This window comes from Festucalex cinctus, chromosome 8 (genome assembly GCF_051991245.1).
Source record: "Festucalex cinctus isolate MCC-2025b chromosome 8, RoL_Fcin_1.0, whole genome shotgun sequence".
Lineage (NCBI taxonomy): Eukaryota > Metazoa > Chordata > Actinopteri > Syngnathiformes > Syngnathidae > Festucalex > Festucalex cinctus.
Window position 1 is genome coordinate 26,901,504 of NC_135418.1, and position 22,324 is coordinate 26,923,827.

The 22,324-nt window shown below is 40.8% G+C and overlaps 2 protein-coding genes across 14 annotated transcripts in view; one reads left to right on the top strand and one right to left on the bottom strand.

The window, feature by feature from the left end:
* Positions 1-210: 210 nt before the first annotated feature.
* ncoa5 (nuclear receptor coactivator 5) lies at positions 211-14,309 on the top strand. 8 transcript variants are annotated; one of them, XM_077528399.1, is made up of 12 exons: positions 211-364; positions 1,421-1,474; positions 2,790-3,055; positions 3,254-3,361; positions 3,963-4,026; positions 8,940-9,209; positions 9,286-9,407; positions 10,535-10,667; positions 10,799-11,001; positions 11,571-11,775; positions 12,683-12,774; positions 12,848-14,309. In XM_077528399.1, exons 3-12 carry the CDS (start codon positions 2,884-2,886, stop codon positions 13,840-13,842), a joined length of 2,364 nt encoding a protein of 787 aa, XP_077384525.1. In that variant the 5' UTR covers positions 211-364; positions 1,421-1,474; positions 2,790-2,883; the 3' UTR covers positions 13,843-14,309. The 8 variants fall into 8 exon arrangements, with proteins under 8 accessions (XP_077384525.1, XP_077384528.1, XP_077384529.1 ...); XM_077528402.1 differs by having other exon boundaries at positions 10,538-10,667; XM_077528403.1 differs by having other exon boundaries at positions 9,289-9,407.
* Positions 14,072-22,324, bottom strand: part of slc12a5a (solute carrier family 12 member 5a) — a 135,646-nt gene continuing 127,393 nt past the window's right edge. For all 6 annotated transcript variants that reach the window (XM_077528392.1, XM_077528394.1, XM_077528391.1 and 3 more), the window contains one exon: positions 14,072-21,086. In XM_077528392.1, coding sequence (XP_077384518.1) covers positions 20,995-21,086 — 92 coding nt within the window. In that variant the 3' untranslated portion in view covers positions 14,072-20,994. The remainder of the gene's footprint in view (positions 21,087-22,324) is intronic.

Sequence of the window (22,324 nt, forward strand, 5' to 3'; positions counted from 1 at the left end):
ATGTATATATTTGTTAAATATCACTGCTGATATATATATTGGAAAAGAGTATGCAATCTTGAACTTGTTTTTTTTTCTTTCTTATTTGTCGGGTTGGATTTATATTTAATCCCTCCTCAATGCGACTCTTATTTTTGTTCTATTTTTATCCATTGATATCACAAATGGCACCGGCATGTGTGTGTTTAGCTATACCTCCGACCTACAGGCGGCGGCAGCGAGCAAAGGTACGTAGCAATACATATCCGCATTCATCTGCATCTGGCCTAAAAGCCTAAAGAAGAAGAAACGGGGGGGCTGCGATTTGAAGACAACGGAGACGTGGATTTGACGGGATAAAAACTGATTAAATCCTCTTTTGAAGGTAACCATCTATGGTCTTGATGTCCTGGAAAAACGTGGCTTATTTCCGTTTTGAAGCAAACGCCTGCCTGAACCCGTACAAGTTTGTTTGCTTTGCGAGCTAAGCTAACAGCTAATGCCTAACACGGTTACGTACATAATGCGGCGCGACATGAGGCACGAATCAAAGACAACGTTGAATTGCGATTAAGCAAGCGACTGAATGTGCTCGTTAATGATAGATATCTGTTTTGTTTGCTCTTTTGGGGCTAGTCTTTTATTTTTATTTATTTAATTAACGTCGCCATTTGCAGGGGGTTGCGCGTTCTTTGGCGGCGGACTCCATATTGTCTGTTTCACAGTCGAATCGACACACGCATGAGGCAAGGCAAATGCACTCGATTCGCGCTTGATTTGAACCAACATTTGATGTCCGCAGACCCTAATACAAATACAAAGTAGCGCTTTTGTCGGTTAATGCAATTGCTTGGATGAAATACCGATGAAAACGCGGTTTGATTGATTGGTTAATACGCCACAGGCCACAGCGCATGATTGTGTCTTGTAACCCTCGGTTGTCATTGCATTGCAAGTGCGCCGCTTAGCGGATGTCAACAGTAGGAAGGATGGCTACATATACAGTTGTCACGAAGTCGAAAAACTCACTTCTGTTCAGGTAAAGAATGAAACACTTGCTAGTTCGAAATTGGCTTTGAAACATACGTAGAACACATTCATAACTACACATGCTTACAAGTTCAAAGTGCCTCTCATATCACATTAGAAGAACCAAAGGCACCCATGCAGTAATGTTTTCAGACCCACTGGTGTAAGTATGCTAGTGTGATTAATATTGTGTTGTATTGTGAATAAGTAAATACATTAATCCATACATTTTCATCAATTGCATAATTAACAGCTTTATGCTGTTGATTGAAATTGCCAATTTTCCCTCTCGCTGGCATTGCAAACGTCAAAGCCTACCAGCTTTCTGGATGTGGTCGCGTGATATGCGAATGTTGGCCACCAGGTTTCCTGAAAAATGACCCCTAATAACACTTTGTGTGATGTCTTTCAGACGCTTATCAAATTGATTGGAACCACCATCCTCACCTTCCGGATTCCCACCAAGGTATTTGTGCGACTGTTTGTTGAGCAGCATAACAAATGTTTGCCTGTCATTTCTTGTTTGTGATGCCTGCATTGTTCTTTCAATGAAATAATTTTGCGTCGTGCCATCAAAAACCTTTCAAAAGTAGACGTTTGTCTTGACAGCAAGACTCATAAGGAGCCATTTGGTTTCTACATTTGTCAAAATAATTTCATTTCTCCAACACAATTTTTCGTCGGGGCATTTGAATTTCCGTTTGCGTGGAGGGGCAGCCAAGGAGGACAAGGAAATTACACAACTGGATTTTGCCATCTCGGACCTTGATTTTTCAACATTCAAAGATATAATTTCATTTTGGACAGTAAGAGTTTGTGCACTTTCACAGGGGCGCATCGGTCTGAACAGGCGATATACAGCTTTTCGTTTTTCCCGGACGGTAGTTGTTTTTGCCAAGACAAAAAGTTTTCATTGTACAGGGGGGTTCTTGGTCTTGAGGTTATGAATGGTGCATTGTGAGCGAGTTTGCGCAGTGACTTCGGATCATGTAAAATAAGAAGCTCAGGTGGTGCTGACGGATGGCCAGCGGCAAAACATTTAATCGACTGTGGGGGAGAGGGCGAACGACACGCGCCGAAGCGTCTTCCGTCGGTTTTTTTGTTTTGTTTTTTTTTTGCTTTTTTGGGGGGGGGGGTTACAAACCACGAACTGGACGTCGACCGACCGACATGCAGCGATTGCTATTAGCTGTTCATCAGCAAGGAAGTGCACAGCACCTCTGACGACTAATCATTTGATTGGGGGGCTTCGCCTCAACAGCAGGGGCACAAGAAAAGGCTGGCAGGCCTCCAGGCAAATAAAAACACGGCCAGTAACCCTGTATATATCTCAGTAACATTATTTTTTTCTTAAAAGTGCATAAAATTACTGGCAATTTTCTGTTCTAATTTATGATTTTCTTGGGTTAAGTCGCTTAACACATTTTGAAATGGGACGACCCGGAACAGGATTTCAATTTTGCAACCAGTACAAAACGGCCCTTGTAAAAATTGCAGTGGTGATCCTTGCCGAGCTTGTTGGAGAACTTGTATGGCCATCAATAAAACCAACTAAAACAATCCCAATCGTTTCTTTGTTCCAATCGTTTGTTGCATCAAATTTCAAACCAAGGATCCACATCGAGAGAACATGCTTTTTAACGGAATTCCGGATCTGTGATGCGTTTGCTGCGTTATTTGAATTTACTCATTTCCAATGCGCAACCTCTTTGCTCCTTTTACAACATTTCATTTTACAGAGAAATTTTAATCTCTTCTGTCACCCCATTGACATGTTTCAGGATCGTGGACGCTTGTATCCGCTCAAAACTAAACTTTTCCGAGCATTTCCGAACATACGAGGAACGAATCCGCGAAACCTTGGGGGATCAAGTCATGTCTCGTCGTCGAAGCCGGAGTTCATCGCCGCCGGTGCACTTCTCACGCACCTGCAGCAGCACCGACCCCCGAGAAATGGAACGAAGGATTTTTGTCGGGAATTTGCCAACAAACGACATGGATAGGAAAGAGCTGGAAGACATTTTCACTCCATACGGAAAGATACTTGGTCAGTAAATATCTCATCATAAGCAACAGAATTGACAGTTGTGAACTGTAGACATTTTGTCTAATTTGCAGCTTGTATTTGTCTTGACTCCTACCTAAGCATGTAACACTGTAACTTTATTCCCACCATGCTTGGCTAAATGGGTAGGTATCCACTCCAGTGTTTCTTTGTACCTCCTTAAAATTTCCATTTTTTCAGGCGTTTCCATGTTCCGTGGATATGGATTTGTACAATTTGAACGTGTAGAGGAAGCTGAAGCTGCAATTGTGGCCCAAAAGGGTCGAATGTATAAAGGTTATAAAATAGGTAAGCCTTAATTGCAATAAGCCTGACTATACTTCTTATAAATATGATGAGATAAGAAGATTAAAAAAAAAAGTCACACTCATAAATAAAATTGCTGGGCTAGCTACATATTAACTTGTGTTGTATTAACAAATTATTAAAGTTGTATTAACAAATTAAAATACAGCACATGGATGGTACGTGATGACATTCATTACCATGTTTGACCTTTTCTGCATGGAAGCTTTGTTGACGACATTTTTAATGATTAGTTTACAACGTAAATAAACAGTTGTACAATTAGTTCAATTTACTGAATCGTCTTTGCATTTACTTTGTAATGCCTTTAATGTGTTTTCGAAATACGGCACGTCACCAACTTGTTGATGGAAAAGAATTTTTCTCCTCGTCATTTTGAACCCAATTTGACAGACAACAACTTCATGCGCTGCATTTTGGTCTCTCGTCCAGTACGGAAGCCCAAGTTTGGAATAACACGGAGCACATTTTCGTTTTGGACCATTGGAATTTCTTTGACATGGCCAATTTCCGTTCATTCTGCGCGTAATCTGATTGATATGCCATTGTTTTTTGTTCAACGTTTGGATTGATTTATTTTCAGATGTAAATATGGCAGTGGAGCGACGGGCTACTAAACCTCATTCCCAGCAGAGCCCTACACGCAGGTAAAGTAACACAAATTCGGTGGGAAGACCTACCATCGCGTCCAAAGCAGCCGCCGTTCAAAAACGAACAACTAAAACAAGATTCTAAACCTTAAGTGGGTATGGCGGATGGATTTAACAAAGCGTTTTAACGTTGATCGAGGTGTGCAAAGCCAGTAATGTGGAAGTTGTTTGCATTATTTTTACTTGTGCGTAGCTCGGCATCCAGCTAACAGTTAAATGTCTCCTCCAATAAACACACCAAGTTTGGTCTCATTTGTATTTTAGTGGTCATTTGCAAATTGTTGTAAACCGTAACAAAGAAATCAACAGATTGGAGATATGAGCTACACAAAATAGCTACGAGCTAAACAGAGCTTGAATGCCTAAACAAAACTTGATGTTCTTCTTTAAATACTTAAAGCATTGGCTATTTAAAAAGAGCTTGATAATTACTTTCTCCAATGCAGAAACATATCAGTGTTCCGGAGCAATAACATGTCCAATGCCCTATGTATCATCTGTTTGTATGCAAATCTGAGTCACAAGTGTCACAAGGTTCCACCAAATAGCTCTTTCATCTTTGCAAACTCAAATTAAAGCCATATAATTAATACAGGGTGATTCAAAAAGAATGACCCCTATTTCATGATCAAATATTTCGTAAGTAAATGTATGAATCAGAATGAGGGAATGTGGGTGTGTGAAAGATCAGATTTCCCAGTTTTCTGTAATTGTCACGTGACACTGACAGAAAAAAAAAAAATGCTCTTTGCGCTTGGCCTCCTAGATCTCCTGACCTCACACTTTGTGATATTTTATTTTTCTCTGGGGGTGTGTAAAAGTCTTTGTTCTGCCATTGCCAACTGACCGGAAAAACTTAAAACATCGAATAACAACAGCAATCAATTTAATTGATCCTGATGTGCTTCAACGTGTTTGGGAAGAATTCTCATCGTATTGATGATGTTCGTGCTGCAAGGGAAGGCCATATTCAGCACTTGTAACGTGAAATAAAACTTGGCTAGAATACATTTATTATAAGTGTTATTTTTTGCTATTTTTTTTTCATAGAATATTTGATCATGAAATCGGGTCATCCTTTTTGATTGACCCTGTATATCAATACAAATATACACAGTGCACACATTCTGCAGGTACTTCAGACTTCTCTAAAAGAAGAATCCCTATCTCTGAGATTGGTCACAGGATCGCCTTGGCCGTCTCATCCTTGATGATCTGCACTTGCATCTTGCGGACTTTCCCATCACTGCTTGGAAACGGCTCCACAACCAGTCCCACTGGCCGCTCATTTCTTTGACTGGCTGTCTTTAAGTAGGACAACATTCCCTACTTTGACCTTTTGGCATGTCAGTCTGTTTCCTGTGATCGCTTCCAAAAGGTGTCAGCAAGACTGGACCCACCTCCACTGCATTCCATACATTTGGCAAGTGCCATTACAGAAGGGAAAAAACGACCGTTCATCTTCTGAGTAAGGAAGCATGGCTGGGGTTATTATGGCTGACATATCTGGGCCAGTGAAAACAGACACCAGTAGAAATGCGTTTCCTATTCTCGTTACCTCGGCCTAAACGTCTCCAAGACTTCATGTTTATCTGGCGTTGGATTCCATTGAAGGGACATGGAGTCTAGAATCCGGTGTACTCTGGAGAGGAAGCACATCTGCGCAAAGGTTCAAGTCTTTCCAGTCTTTGGCATGGCCGTCCACTGAGAAGGCTTCCATTACCTTACTGATGGTGATGTTGGATTGAGTTAACAATTCCCGGGATCGGATGTGAAGATCTACTGTCTCTTTAGGAGTGGCACCTGATATTAGGTTACAATCAATGCATGTGCCTTTCAAGAAACTGTTTCACATCGTGTGCAACTGTTTTAGCTTCCTGTCTCGTAGAGTGAATACTGGTTTTGTACATATTAAGAATACTGGGTCCTCCGAAGGGTGAATTTGGCGGCTGCTTGACGTCACTCCCGACGTGACTCGACAGCGCGCACGGATTTGCATAGGAATGGATAGTCAATGTTGCTTATCGGTAACGCGTTGACCAACGAGGAGGACCCGGCCTTGTGAATTTTGACGCAGGTACAGACAGCAGATAAATGGCCTCTTTACAAAAACATGGACCATCAGCCAATATTTAGTTATGTTCTGGTTGCTGTCATTGTCCTTCGCAACAGAACTCTGAACAGTCCAAATTTATCGGAGTGAGCAGAGACTTTTTACTTGATGTTCCTCATTGCAGTACACATGCACATTGGATATATTTATACAGTGATTAATCATTGCGTAGGCATGTAGTCTCCAAGCCAGAAACGTATTAAGCAGCAATACCCTGTCTGGTGTGCTCCTCCATTATCCTTGCGTGTAGCAAACTGAGTCGCAACAAAACTGCCACAAATTTATATCACTGAATTATAACCATTAAAAGGTGACAATAAAATAATCGATTACACCGCATCACTCTTGTAAACTCAAACTAAAGGCAGCACAATTTCACTGAGGAAAAATAAACCTGGTTAGGGAATGTCACAATTTGTATATTCACACATTCATACTGATAGATTTTCATTTTGAATGGATGGCCTTAATCGTGGATTAGTTGATTAATGGAACATTTAGAATTCCATTGATTCCATTTCATAAAGATGTCAATCAAGAGAAGGTCGGATGCATTCACGTTTGGGCAAAACCTCTATAGCCAGCATTCTGCTCAGTACTGCAATTTGTTTGAACGGGAGTTAAGAACATTGAGAGTTTCGCCATTCCTGAAAGTTCTAAAAACAATTATGACCATAGTGGTTAATCAAAGCGATAACGTGCGCGATAACTTTTACACTTCCTGGTATGTTACAGTATCAACTGAGCTTGCGTCCTGATTCATACCACCTTTTTTTTTCTTTCCAATCTCTGTGGAAAATGTCATCACGTCATGGAGGGTGAAAAGGTGCTTCCGAAAAAATGAATGTGACTATTCCGAACCATCACCATCTGACAGCGGCTATTATGCGAGTTTCGTGAAACTGCAGTAAACTTCATCCCTGTTGCTTGAAATAGCTGTTTTGAAAAGGTTTATGGGTAAAAAGGCCAACCTTTTGTAAAGGTTGGTCAGATGTATCCAGTGGCTAAAGGTGTATGTGTTTTAAAGGGAGTGTCAAGGAATGTTTTCAAAGGATTTTCAACATTTTAAAGACAACCCACCCACCATAAGTAACTCTGGCTTGTTTGGCTCAGATAAGAAAGGAAAGTTCGGGAAATTTTAAAGGCAATCCCTATGAGTCGAGAAATAGCCTCACTAGATTAATATTTTTTTTCAGCCGACCACAGAAATTGGTTTCAACTTTAGTCTCAATGCATGACAAGTTGCTCATTTAAATTCCTGTTGCCTTCAATAACGAGCTTAGTCTCTTGATAGGCTTTGCTTATATTAGACTAATGCAGTTATTCATGTGAACTGTCATAGCATTTATGCTCATGAAAGACATTTGTGTGTCTGATAAATTCAGTTTTTTGCGTACGTTTGCAGTGGATTCTTGGTTGCGTCGGCCCTGACATTCGACATTTCAAGGTTATGAACGACACCGTAATAAAAGAAGGCACACTCATTCACCGTTGTGCTCAGCACTTTTTTTTGTGTGTGTGTGTGTGTATGAGGTTTCCATTACGATGTTGGCAGTACCGGTAGATTAGTGGTGGATCTCCATACCTTCAAACTTGTGAATAAATTTGGGTTGTTTGGCGTCCTCCTGGAAGTCTGTTTTGACAGAAGACCACTTCTATGCGCTATAAACACAATGGTGTCAAGTGTTGTCGTTATTCTACATAAACTTGGGCTTATTCAGTCTGCCTTACTCAACTCAACTCAAGTTTATTTATATAGCGCTTTCAAACAGCCTGAGCTGTCACAAAGCACTTTACAGAAACACAAAAAACAACCATAACATAACATAAAACATTAACTAGTACATGCATCTCTGTGATGGCACAAAATTAGTGACAATTCATTTTTGAATAAATACATCTAAATACAAATGTCAAACACATTTAGTATATCTCAACACCTAATAAAATTAAAATCAAAGACATGGGTCCTGTGCCAAGAAATTCAATTTTAATCATGGCATGGTATTTATCTCCCTAAAAAAAAATAAGCTTTGACGAAACCCCTTGAACCGACACACTTTCCCTGCCTTCTCTGCCACACCTTCATGCGCTACGGGAAGGACCCTTCTGTCATCTTGGTCATCTCGACGTCGTCCTCGTTTTAAAATCGGCCGGAAATTGTCGGATGCTCGGGGCAGGCATGTGTCATCCCACAACGCTTAACGCCACACATTGAAGGAAAATTTCTGGATTTACTTTTGTGACACCAGTCCTGCAAGTTTTCACTCACCTCGTCCACGTTTTGTCGGTCGTTTTTCCACAACAGCAATGTTGGTGTGTTTTACTCCAACCTCTTTTGATGACCATTCCAAGCATGAATGAATGCTCCAAGGCAATTTTGCTTTTCATTTTGCTTTTCAATTTTCTCTATTACTCTCGTTATGATTGAGAAGTTTGGGTGTGTCTTTTTCTCCCCCCCCTCTTTTTCTTTTTGTCTTTCTGAATTTGTGACTGCTTATTTACAGCATGGTGCGACGTTCGGGGAAAACGCTCATATCCCGAATAAACCGCAATCCAAAGGTGGATTTTTTATTTTTAGCGCTGGATTTCAGATCAGTTGGATCAAGAAACACTTGCTTTTATTCATTGAAATAAAGACTGGAGTCTCCTGGATTGGATTTATTTGGCGCAGATGTACTTTGTAACTAATCATTGGCATCATAAGTACAGTACCGGTATTTTAAATTTCCAGATTATTAACAATAAAGAAAGTAGAGAACGTGCCGTCCTCTCACTACTTGAACTTTTTGCTCAGGCCATATGGCGGTTACGGGGACGGCAAGGATCCCCGACCTCGGTCCCGTTCACCAGTGTTCCCTCGTGACGGCCGAGATCGCGATGCCCGTGAACCCAGAGATCGCGACTTGCGTGATGGACGTGACGGGAGAGAGCCCAGGGAACCCGCTCGAGATTCCGGCAGAGAGCCACGAATGGGGAGCCATCCCCGCGACCACGAGTACCGTTATCGCGGTTCGGAGAGCAGAGACAAGGACCTGAGAGGGCCGCCGCGAGATCCCGCTTACAAGTAATGTCTCTACATCGCAGCTGGAACCGCATACAGCCTTTTGTTGTTTAAACCTTTCTTCAATATTTCGATGCAGCAGAGAGGAACAGGACCGTTACAACCGTGGAGGAAACGGCGACGATTACTACGGCAGAAGGAAGGATCACCCCTTCAGGGACCAGTACAAAGATCCATGGAATGGGCGGCGTGAGGCTGAAGGTACGTCATCCGTGTGTTTTTAAGTGACTCGTTGTTTCTCACAACTCCATCATGACTACCAAGTAAATGACATTAGCCATATTTAATCCATTAAGGTCTAAAGCACCTAGCAAACCATACCTCTTAAAAACTATGGGTGACTTTAGAGTTTTCCTGGAAATTCAACAATATTAAAAATAATTGATATCTCAGCTCCTGAAGCAGAAATATAATGCAAAAAAAACATTTCAGAGTTTATAGCTGTGGCGTTCACACAAACACAAGTTTATTATAGTCTTTTACTGCAAAAAAACAACCCCCACAGTGCCAGCCAATTTTGAGCATTTTAACTCTTCTTTCAAGGCAAACAGAATATTGTGTGGTTTTATTACATATACAACGTGCATACCACATGAAAGGTCGCATTTCATTCTTTGATTAGATAAAAAAGTGTGTTTCTACCTTACGCTGTTAAATGGGTAATTTTAGTGTATATATTTATCTTCAACACTGGAGCACAGTTGTAATAACCTCGGGAGATTGAGTGGTAATTATTCGTCGTCCGTTCCATTATAAAGCCATTCGAATTTTCAACACCCTCATTGTCTACAAGCATATTTCTTAATATGCCACTGTCAACTGGTTACACTGATTAGAATTCCTCTCGCGCCGTCGTCAAACGCGTCATTTATTTCATAACTCCCGCGAATCTGCGTCGACCATAAATGCTCGAATAAAATTCCAGGACCTGATACGATGCCCACATCACCTCCTAGTGCGTGTTCTGTTGCATTTCATCGGCTAAGAGACCAAGAACTGGTCATAACAAAACCAAATGACACATCCGCTCTCCTGGCTATAAAGGGAGAAAGAGCGCTGGAGTGCTCTCGCTTTAATGGTAATTCCCAGCCTTAATGGGTTAATTCACTCAGGCCATACGTGAGCTGGAGCTGGCATTTGGGAGGTTACGTGTTGCTGTTTGGCTTTCATTTTAGGGTCATTCCATGCTGAATCACCCAGTGCGTTCAATCCAGCAGATTTTGATTTTAACAAAACTTGCTTGTTGATTGTCGTGGTTAATGTTAATGTTTTGAACTTTTTCAATGTGGATATAATTGTCAAATACGAACCTCTTTTGTCCTCACCAGCAGAGGAGCATGTTCGCCCAGAAGAGCGCCGGCGTAACGAACTCTATCGACAGTACTATGAGGAACTGCAGCGACGCCGCGAGACTGATCGCCCAGTCGACTGCTCCGTGATTGTCGTCAACAAGGCACAGAAGTAAGCTTACGCTCTTACCTCAGAATATCACTTTGTGCGTTAGAGAAATAGTTCATGTGTGTTTGTTTTTGTTTTTTGTTTTGTTTTTCACTTCATGTGGCTCAATTATTTGTGTGTCTTCAAACCAACAGCAGGGAGTATGCCGAGACGGTCGGACGCAAAGTCCACGACTTGGGCATGGTGGTGGACCTGATCTTCCTCAACACGGAGGTGTCACTGACTCAGGCGCTTGAGGATGTGGGCCGCGCTCGCACGCCGTTTGCCATCATCATTACCCAGCAGCACCAGGTGCACCGATCCTGCACGGTCAACATCCTGTTTGGCACGCCTCAAGGTAATGTAACGCTGTTTTTTTTTAGTATACATCAGCTTGAGTGCAGAAGTAGCTCTGCCTCTGTTGGATGGGGTTATCCAAGTTGAAGGGTATACAACATTCTCAACGTGATGTACAAAGAAGACGAGCTAACGTAATATTATAATTACAACTTTTTATACTGCGTTTGTGTAATTTAGCGATCGACTCTGGTATGTTGCAACTTGAGTAAAAATTTGAGCTGTCGACAAAGTGGCAAAATAAATCCAAATGTGCAAATATCTTGGCAAATAGAATGGTAATAGCTTAGTTTTATTGGACACTGTGTCTCTAATTGTCATGTTATGAAAGCAGTATTCTATTTGGCACACCCCTCTGAAGGGATGAACATCCTGTCATTTCCATGAGACAGGACCGCCCCCTCAAAATAGCCACATTTTAGCGAGGGGAAAAAAAAGGGCCAAGAGTGTTATAGTTTTTTTATCCTTTGGGTATTTTGACAAAAGCATGTCACACATGGCATTAAAGATCTTGTAATTATCTTAAATCGGTGTGTCAAAAATTGTACCTGTCCATCAAAATGTCATCAGAGCACCGCAACATGCCGATGCAAGACGCCTTGATGCTGATTGGCCACAATTACGACACCTACAAGATGGAGAACCGCGAGAAGGACCGCGAGGAGATCGCGCGCAAGGCCGCCAAAATGGCCGACGACGTGCTGATGCGCGAGCCCGACCGCGAGAGCCACCCCGTCTCCGTGCTGACGTCCATCACGCTGCTCACAGAGAACAGGTAATGTGCCGAGTTACCTGCTGTTTGGATTCCCAAGCATGCTGTTGCGTAACGGAATGCCGTGATTGATCAAAAAGTGTCGCTAGAAATGACATTTTTCATTGACTTCAAATGAACGGTCAATAGTCTACCCCAATTAGGAACAAGATGACTTCCACAATGCTGGTTTTGTAAGTTATTTTGTCATTTATGAATTGTTAGTATGTATCCATTACGTAACTCGTTTGCTAGTTTTTCATGCTCTTCTTAATGACCATGAAAGTGGACAAATATAGTTGGCAAATACAAATGTGGTCATATTGTTTATTTCAGTGATACAGTAATTTTATAGTGACTATTTCATAGTTATTTGAAGTTAAAGATATACCAAACAGTCATAGATTTATATTTGAGTAATTTTCTGCCACTAGATGGCTTATGTGTTTTATGCTGGGCATTGGTGATGGAAACTGTTCATTTTTCTTTTCAAACTGTGCGATTTGAATTTGGAACATGAAGCAACTCATGGACTCCAGGCCATTTTGTTCGTTGTAAATCACAACTGGTTACCAGTCCCCACAAAAAAACATTATTTTTTTTATCACATTTATTATTTATAAATTTTGGTGTAAAATAAAGCATGAACGTTTTTTTTTTTTTTTTTTTTTTTTTTTTTTTAACATCAATTGTACTGGTGCAGGGTGTTCCCCGCCTGCTGCCCATAGCCAGCTGAGATAGCCCCCCCCCCCCCCCCCCCACGACCCTTGGAGGAGTAAGCGATTCAGAAAATGGATGGATATATTTCAATTTTTAATGCTCCATTTTTATGCTTTTCAATGACTTGCGGAAACCCTGTTTAGCAAATGTCAAGTATTGCGTCATCGTGCCTTGGGTCAGTAACTGTTTGGAACCTTGTGTGTTGTTGTAGGTTTTTAACACCGGAGGAACTGGAAGGTTTGATCGCGTACCTCACTGATAAACGGGCGCGGCTCACGCGAAATCCTGCCGACCCCAACCAAGGTACAACTCGTCATCGTTCACGCCGACGCGGCGGGCAAATGTCACGCGAAAATGCTAACGTCTCTCTTAACAGCTGTGGCCATTCCTGCCGCTGCGGACGCGCAGCCCTCGGCTTCCGTGGCGACATTGCCTCCCTCCCTTTCTGCCCGCCCGGTGCCACAGCAGTCCAGCCACATGGCATCGCACCCTGGTATCATGGTGCCTCCGCAGGCCGGTCTCATGGCGCCGCAGCAGTCTAGCCACATGTCGGCGGTTCAATCCGGCTCCATGGTGCCACAATCTGGTCACATGGCACCCCAATCCGGTCACATGGCGCCCCAGTCGGGCCACATGGCGCCCCAGTCGGGCCACATGGCGCCCCAGTCGGGCCACATGGCGCCCCAGTCGGGCCACATGGCGCCCCAGTCGGGCCACATGGCGCCCCAGTCGGGCCACATGGCGCCCCAATCCGGCCACATGGCGCCCCAATCCGGCCACATGGCGCCCCAATCCGGCCACATGGCACCCCAATCCGGCCACATGGCACCCCAATCCGGCCACATGGCACCCCAATCCGGCCACATGGCACCAATCTCGACTCCTCTGAGCGCGCCGACCAGCCCCAACCAGGAGCTCCAGGCCAAGATCCTCAGTCTGTTCAAGAGCAGCACGGGCATGCAAGGAAGCACTTCGGGCTCCTCCGCCAGCGGCGCTCAGTCCCAGGACTACAGCTCGGCGCGGCCCGGCGGGGCGACGTCCCAGGGTTATGGCGCCCCCATGGGCCGCGCCCAATCTGGCGCCACCCCCGCCGGTGGTCCGAGAGCTGGCAACTCTGCAGGTGGTATCAATTTTGATAACCCGAGTGTCCAGAAAGCTCTGGACACTCTGATCCAGAGTGGGCCGGCTCTCAACCACCTGGTGAACGCCGGCGGCCTGCCGGCGCAACAGCAACAGCAGTCGCAACAGCAGCCGATGCACCACCAGTCCCAAGCGCACCTCCAGCAACAGCAGCAACAGCAGCAGCTTCCATCGGGTAGACCAGCAGGCAACATGGCCCCCATGGCACAGATGTACCCCCGACATTACTGAGTAGTAGGAGACGTTCTAGACGTGTTTTGTAAACAATTTTAACCTTTTTTTGTTGTTGTTTTTTTTTTATCTTTGTGAATAATTGCATCTCATTCTTTGATGTCCATGTTGTAGTTGGTGTTAGGATGATTCTGCAACTTTCTCCCCAGCATGTGAATGTTTCAGTTCATAGATTGCTCATCCTCCTTTTGATTCCATTAAAAAAAAAAAAAAGTCACCACGCAACTGCTGTAATAAAATGGTATTGGTTTATTGCATTTTGTGCTGACAAATCTATAAAATAGAACGGGTATCATAGCCAGAAGCCATAGAGATAGAAGCATTTGAAATGTAAGATAAAACTACTCTTTTTGTTTTTTAAATGTACCATGAAACACAATAGAGAATACATGTTGACTTTTCTCATTTTTTTTCAAACCTTAGAATATTTAACTTACACTGACACAAAATAAACACTTCCACACTAACTGTATTTAATTTATTTACACGTAGCCCACCCTCTTGCTCACCACCAGCCCCCCCACAAGCACAAGTGCAAAACACATCCCACCCACAAAACTGAAAGGAACAATACAGCTTTATCACACACAATGACCGATTCTCAAGGGGGGGAAAAAAAACCTAAACTTTCGTAGTTGTGATGTGTGTTCGCAGTACAGTATATATATATATATATATATATATATATGAAACCTTTGACTACATTTTCAAGCATCCATACAAAGTGTTTCCCACGACTCCAGTGAATTAAAAACAAGACGGGGATTCTCGCCATGTATGAATAGAAACCCCACATTCATCAATTTTTCACTAATATTGGTTGTGTTTTTACTTGTATGAGCTGGTAAATATTTCCAAAAGTGGAGCTACGCCAGGGTAATTATAGCCTAACTTTTTTTTTTTTTTTTTTCTCCAATTTTGATGATTATTTATAGGAAAGTGAAGAAATAGTGAAAGTAATTTTTGGTAGATATTTTAGGGATTGGCTGTTTGAAAAGTATTGAAATTAATGATTCGAGCATACATGTTTTGCACTTTTTGAATTGATTTTCTGAATTGCAATTGTTCAGACGTATCTCTTTTGAACTTTCCTTGCTACTTTGGCACATCTCTTGTTCATCTTTTGACAACAATTTCTCCCCCAAAATGTTTGCATCTAATTCACTGGAGCACATATTTGCACATCCCATTATTTTTATATATTTATTTTTATATTTATATATATATATATATATATTTATATTTATATATATATTTATATATATATATATATTTATATATATATATATATATTTATATATATTTATATATATATATATATATTTATATATATTTATATATATATATATTTATATATATTTATGGTAATCATTTTCTCTAGATAATACATGAAAAATAGAATCTTGTACTCTACTCATATTTGGAAACACTTCCTGTGCTAAAAGAGGTGGGAAATACAGAATCGTGCGACCGGAAAGAGAAGGAAAAAATTAAAAAAATAAAACACTTGAGAGCACAAACACCCAAATATATTATTGTCATGTTCATAACGTGCATGCACACAATGTTTACACTGTGGCTTGAAAGCGGCTCTGCTCGCAGCACTTGGACAGACGTTAATTTTGTTGTTTTACTTTTATTTTATTTTATTTTTTAAGTCACCGTCCCAAGTTGGAGGTGACCACAATGTGAGTTGTGTGGTTTTTGTGGTGTTTTGCTCCTCAACCCGCTCACTTTTGTTTGTCAGAGCCCTTAACATCCATTTAAGGATGGAGACTTGAGGAATGTTCACCGGCAGCTTTTTTTTTTTGTTTTGTTTTTTTGTCTCATGCTACAGTTTGTTGCTTGGGGTGGGGGCTGTGTTTGTGTTTGTGTTTGTGTGTGCTGGTTCCGAAACGAACTGTCACTTGGGGCGGTCAGTGTCCAAGCAGAGCCGCTCCCAAGCGTTGGAAGCGCGAGTTTTATATTCTTTGATCACTTTTGAAGAATGATACTGCCGTCACATTTAAAATACATCGCTGTGGGCTAAGGAGGAGGAGGGGAAAGGGGGATTTAGGGTTGGGAGAAGGACTTTGTGGGATGATGGATGAACATTTAGAGCACTACACACACGGCAAGTTAGGCCACCTTGTATTTCGCAAGAGATAGGAAAGTGGGCAGAGCATGCGAGGCTTAATTTTTTCCCCCACAACTCAAAAGAAATGCGCTGAGTGGCCAAAATGAGCAGGTAGTACTTGCAGCTTGGAACCAAGCAGTTTTTGTGGGGAAGGTGCGGAATGAATGGGGGGTCGATGGCGTGCCTGTCTAATCAAAAACATTGATCAATTCACCACGTTTCCATCCGTCGATACGCACTTTGATTGTTCACTCCCGCTGTAAACATTTTTTAACTGGCAATTACGACGTTCAAACGTACCTTTGGATAAATGCAAAAATCGTATTTTTTTTCTTTCACCAAAATGCCACAGGCTCTTGACTTGCGCATGCGCTATGGGGGGGGGGGGGGACAAAAAAGACGAAGTCATGCTTTACAGACGTAATGTAAAATTTATGAATAAACAATGTTTACTCAATTTATCAAAGTATTGGTTTAATGAGGGAAAAAAATAAACATGTTTTTTTTTTTTTTTGCACATGCACAAGTTAATACAGGGTGACATTGTGGAGAAATGCAAGCTGCTAAGTTTTAGCATTTAGCCAAAAAGTAAAGTACATTCGAATGTGATTGCCTGCCAGTCAGAACGTTTTAGTCCACATTGGTAGCCCACGATTCGTACAAAAATTTGACAAAAGAATTTTGAATAAAAGAGATGCATGCTTTTCATCGAACAATAATACTCTGGTGTGTGACGGTGAGATTGATTGATTGATTGTTTGATTGATTGATTGGTTGAAAAGGATGTTTCATGTTTTTTTCCCTCAAAAAATGCAACAAGTCATTTTCTTTGCGTTTTAGCTCATAAAAATACACATTTTCAAATGAAAAGCAAGTTCTGTACTCAAAATGTTGATTTGTTTTTAAAACACAACACACACACAAACAAAAAAGTGATAAAATATGAAATTTGGTAACACATATTTAAAAAACAAACACGATTTTCCAATGAAAAGCATGTTTCAAGCAAAGGTTGTTTTAGGATTTTTAACCTAAAAATAACAAAACAACAAAAGGTTCTAAATTTGGACACGAGAGACATAAAAAGTCCAAATTTGAAAAAATGTTCAGATTTTTATCCAAATCAATTAAAAATAAATGTGCTTTATCTTTGGATGGAGAAAAGACTTACACCATTTGGAGAAACATGCTTTTCATTGCCAGCAAAAGGAAAGCGTGACAGATGAACACTTTTACAAAATATTCTTTGTGTTTCGGCTAAGAAAACAAATCGCGCAGTTTTCACTGGACAAGATCTGCACTGCACTCTGGCGCCACCTGAGGTGACGAACGGCACTTTGCATTCTCTCCTTTTCGGGATGAACGCGAAGGATGTGTAAAGCGAGTGTCAAGATATCATGATGAAAGCAAAGCAAAAAAAAATAAAAAAATTCGAAAGATAAATAATATTGCACATCATCTTACAAAACTCTTAAGACTTGAGTCCACAGTGATCAAACAGTGTACAAGAAAAGACAACACTAGTTAAGTTACAGTGTCTGTAGTGATTTCATTCATATGTACAAATGACCACCCCGAGGCCTCGCAACAAAAAAAAAAAAAGCCTTTCACAAGACTACTTTCAGCAAGAAATAGAACAAGTAACGCTAAAGTGAACGCTTTCAAAAATTTTTGCGAGACCAATTTTTACAGCGACGATTGGCAGCCCCCATTTTGTCGTCTTCAGCGCGCGTCGTCACTATAAAAACCACGAAAACAAATATCGCCACACGATATCATGCAAACAGCAATTATAAAACATTGAGATTTTGTTGTTTTTTTTTGTTCACGGAAAGAGATTACGTTAAAACCTCTCGCACGTACGTCTCCTTTTCAGACTTCTTCAAAGGCTCAGTTGATGCAGGCAAATGTTCGCAAACCACCACAAAAAAAAAAACCAACTTATTTTTGATGAGTTCGCTCAGATTATTTTGTAAATTATAGTCACAATTTTGGCAATTTCCTAATAGTTTGTCACGAATAATTTAATAATAACGAAAGGAACGTGTTCTATTGCATTGGTAGAGTTTTTTTTTTTTTCTAATGCTTTGCGTCAACCACCACCGCTGATATGTATCATCTATACCCTTTTTTTTTTTTGTTATGTATTCCTTTTCGAAACGACCACCTCGTGTTGATGTGGTTTTGGTAGTCTTTTATGTACAGTACAAAGACATCTACCAGTACTAGCAGCATTCACCACAAATGGTCCTGGACATTCGAGCAACACCAAAAAAACAAAACAAAAAAAAGAAAACTTTTTTGTTTTGTTTTAAATAGCTCTAGAAACTAATTTCTTTTGGAATTCTCATATACTGTATAGATATATAGATATATATATGTATATATGTATAAATATGTAAAGTATCTATTTAGAGTTCTACTACAAGTGCAAGTGACTTCCCCCCCCCCCAAAAAAAAAAAAAAAAATGCAAATAAAGTGACTCGAGATGACTCTACAGAAGACGTTATACAAAATAGATGCCTTAAGAAAAAACGAACAACGCGAGTCCCCGTTTGAGCTATTGCACGTTCCTTCCCAGATGAGCTTCTCAACCCAATCCAGCGCAATCCAGCGTATATACACGCGCAAAGTCCTAAGCCACCGTTAGATTGATTGTTTGAGCCCAGATTAGTTAAAAAAAAAAAAAAAAAAAGTTGTTTTGGAATTACTTCCTGGTTGACTGAGAAGAGCCGCACACGACTGATTTTCTACGGTCAATTTTAAACTATGTGGGAGGACAGGAACACCCGAACCAGGATTCAAGTCCAGAACCGCAAAGCTCCGAGGCACACATGCTAACCGCTAGGATAAAGTGCTGCCAGTGTTACTCAAACGATGGGAAAAAAAAATAGAAAAAAAATCAATCCATAATTAAGCTCACAATTTTTTTTCCCTGTTCATTTTCCATTTTGCAGTTGTGTACAAACCGGCGTTTCTCAAAAGCGAGCTCGGAATCAGGGATGAAAGCCTTTTGCTTTGTTTTTAGCAAACATTTCAAGCCTACTCGGCGACTGTATTCGAACGTTGCTCACCGATACACCGATTGAGGTCGCAAAGTCAACCAGCTCAGATTCTCATTTTTGCAGACTCTCAATGTGAAGCGGTTTCACTTTCGTAAAATATCTGGTTCACATTTTTAAACTTGTTTCTCCCAAAATGGCCTACATATATTTTTACCTAATCTTGCATTCTGACTATTGGGAAAAAGGTGCCTAAAACAACAAAGCTAGTGGTGGCTTAAGATTTGCACACAGTACGGTATCAACCTTTGTGTATATATAATAAATACGTACTGTATATTTCTCGGTATATAAAACATCACTGGTGAGTCTACTGCATAGAAGTCCGTCTGGTGGACAAAAGTGGGTTTCCTTGCTACAGAAGCCGCTGTCCTCTCGTCTCGTCAGACCGCTCGGAAAAGATGAGCTCCCGTCATCTGCTTCCACAATCCCGCGCTCTTTTTTTTTCTTTTTTTTCTTTTCTTTAAAATTCCCGTAGACCTCTTTTATCGTTTTCTTTTCGAACGAAGACGTTAGCAGTAGCGCGCTTCGTTCTCCGATGGTGTGGAATTTGAACTCTGTAAAAATCATATGGCACATTTAAATGTATACAAATTTGGCAAAACACGACACAAAACATGTCGAGCAGATGACTGTCCATAAACTCTTGCCTATAAACATAAATATGTATTTTTCTTTTGTTCTCTCGATGAAAAAATAACACTTTTGCATGAAGAGTGCAGGTGCAATGCGTGCGGAGGCCATCCCATAAATAAATAAATAGAAATTTAAAACCGCCGTTTTCAAGCGCTCCCTCGTAGCGAAGGATTGTTTCTCCTCTTTTTTTTTTGGTTGTTTTTTTTCTTGGAATATGTCACAAAAATACTACACTCATACCCAACGAAGCGTCAGAGCTTGTACATTATTTACAGGGATCCACACAAAGGGCTGCTGGTCCCATCCCCACCCCCCCGCACCGCCATTTTACGTCCTCATCGTGATGCTAGCTTTGATGCTAACACGCTAGTCACAGTTGGGCTACAAGCTAAGCTAACCTCGTTTGTTTGTTTCAACACGGGTACCGTTCGCTTGGCGCTGAAAAAGTGCCTGATTATAATTTGTCTGTTTTTTTAATCTTTGACACCAAAAAAAAAAAAGAAAAAAAAAGAAAATGTGTCTAAATGACTTCATACGTTATAAAGATTTGTTTACACCACTTTTTGTCGGATCACATTGTTTTCAACCGCATAGAACATCATCTAGAAGGTCAGTCATTTTTTTTGTATGTCAAAAAAAAAAAAAACTAGTTAATTTTCCACTTTTTGATTTTTCAGCTTTTGCTAATTAATTAAGACTTTGTTTCCCTGTGTTTTTTTTGTTTGTTTGTTTGGCACATGCAGTGGCTACGGGGGTGGGTGGGGCAAACAACCACTGAGAGAACGACAAGGACGACGGCGGCGAACGCTTAAAGCGGCTCGCGTGGATTTCACAGTTCGTACGTGAAGACCCCTTTCCTGGCTGGTGGTGGTCTTGGCGCCGGTCAAACATCCCGACCGACAACGGGACTCATTTTTGAAGCGTCTTGTCTTCTTTGCCTTTTTTTTTTTTTTTTTTCTTTTTCTTTTCCCCTCCACGTTTTTGGGTAAGCAAACGACACCGATTCGAACGGAAAAGACAAGTTAGCATGCATTCGCAGCCGCGGCTCGGCTCCGCCAATCAATCTTTAGGTCTAAGCGACGAAACCGGTCGAACGACTTGGCCCGGCGCCGTTCTGCTGGTCAGGGTGCCGGAGCCGAGTCGGGGCTGCCTGTCCGGTTATAATAACGCCGTGAAACAGTGAGGACGACATGGAAGATGAAGCAGCATTGAGTGTGACTCGGGTGAGACGGATAACACAGGAGCAGGGCTGGCGGGTGGTGGAGGGGGGGTTTGGTAATGGTCGGGTTGGAGGGGGGGGGGGAAGAGGTGGGTGGGGGGGCAGGGGCTTTGCTTTTTCAGGAGTAGATGGTGATGACCTCGCGTCCGCCTCCGCGGACCAGAAGGACCCGGTTGAGACCTTCAGTGAGGACCTCGAGGAACTCCATGTCTGAGTAAGACAGGTGAAGGAACTTCAATATGGAATCGCAACAACAAATCAAAAGGCAAGACAACGCAGCGGCGAGGCAACATTTCCCCAGGGGCCCCGGCGACCAATCATTGAACATCATTTTCCAATTGCGCATCTGCATCTTCAATAAACAATCACCATGAATTGTGCTTCATTCAAGTGACTTGTTTTGTTTGAGTTTAACTTCAGTAAGCTCCTCCAGCTGCCCTATCAAAGACTAAAAATTTACTATACATGGTCATTTTTTGATGAAAATTAATTTCACTCTATATGGGCAAAAGAAGAGTAACATACAATTTAAGCTTTACATACATTTTACTTTAAATATTATGTACTGATATTATAATTACAATTATGATTTTATTTACAAGTATTTATTTATTTTTTTGGTGCCCATACTGACATAAGCGTATGCATGGTCGCTTAAAAAAACGCCTTACTATACATGGTCGTTTAAAAAAAAAAAAAAAAAAAGCTTTACTATATACATGGTCGCTTAAAAAAACGCCTTACTATACATGGTTGTTTTTTTTAGAAAAAAAGAAAAAAGAAAAACTTTACTATATACATGGTCGCTTAAAAAAACGCCTTACTAAACATGGTCGTTTAAAAAGAAAAAAAAAAGAAAAAAAAAAAGCTTTACTATATACATGGTCGCTTAAAAAAACGCCTTACGATACATGGGCATTTAAAAAAAAAAAAAAAAAAAAAAAGGTTCACTATATACATGGTCGCTTAAAAAAACGCCTTACTATACATGGTCGTTTAAAAAAAAAAAAAAAAAAAAAGGTTCACTATATACATGGTCGCTTAAAAAAACGCCTTACTAAACATGGTCGTTTATAAAAAAAAAAAAAAAAAAAAAAAACCTTTACTATATACATGGTTGCTTAAAAAAAAAATAAATAAATAAAAGCTTTACTATATACATGGTCGCTTAAAAAACGCCTTACTATACATGGTTGTTTTAAAAAAAAAAGAAAAGATAAACTTTACTATATACATGGTCGCTTAAAAAAAATGCCTTACTATACATGGTCGTTGAAAAAAAAAAAAAAAAAAAAGCTTTACTATATACATGGTCGCTTAAAAAAACGCCTTACTATACATGGTCGTTTAAAAAAAAAAAAAAAAAAAAAAAAAAAAAAAGCTTTACTATATACATGGTCGCTTAAAAAACGCCTTACTATACATGGTTGTTTAAAAAAAAAAGAAAA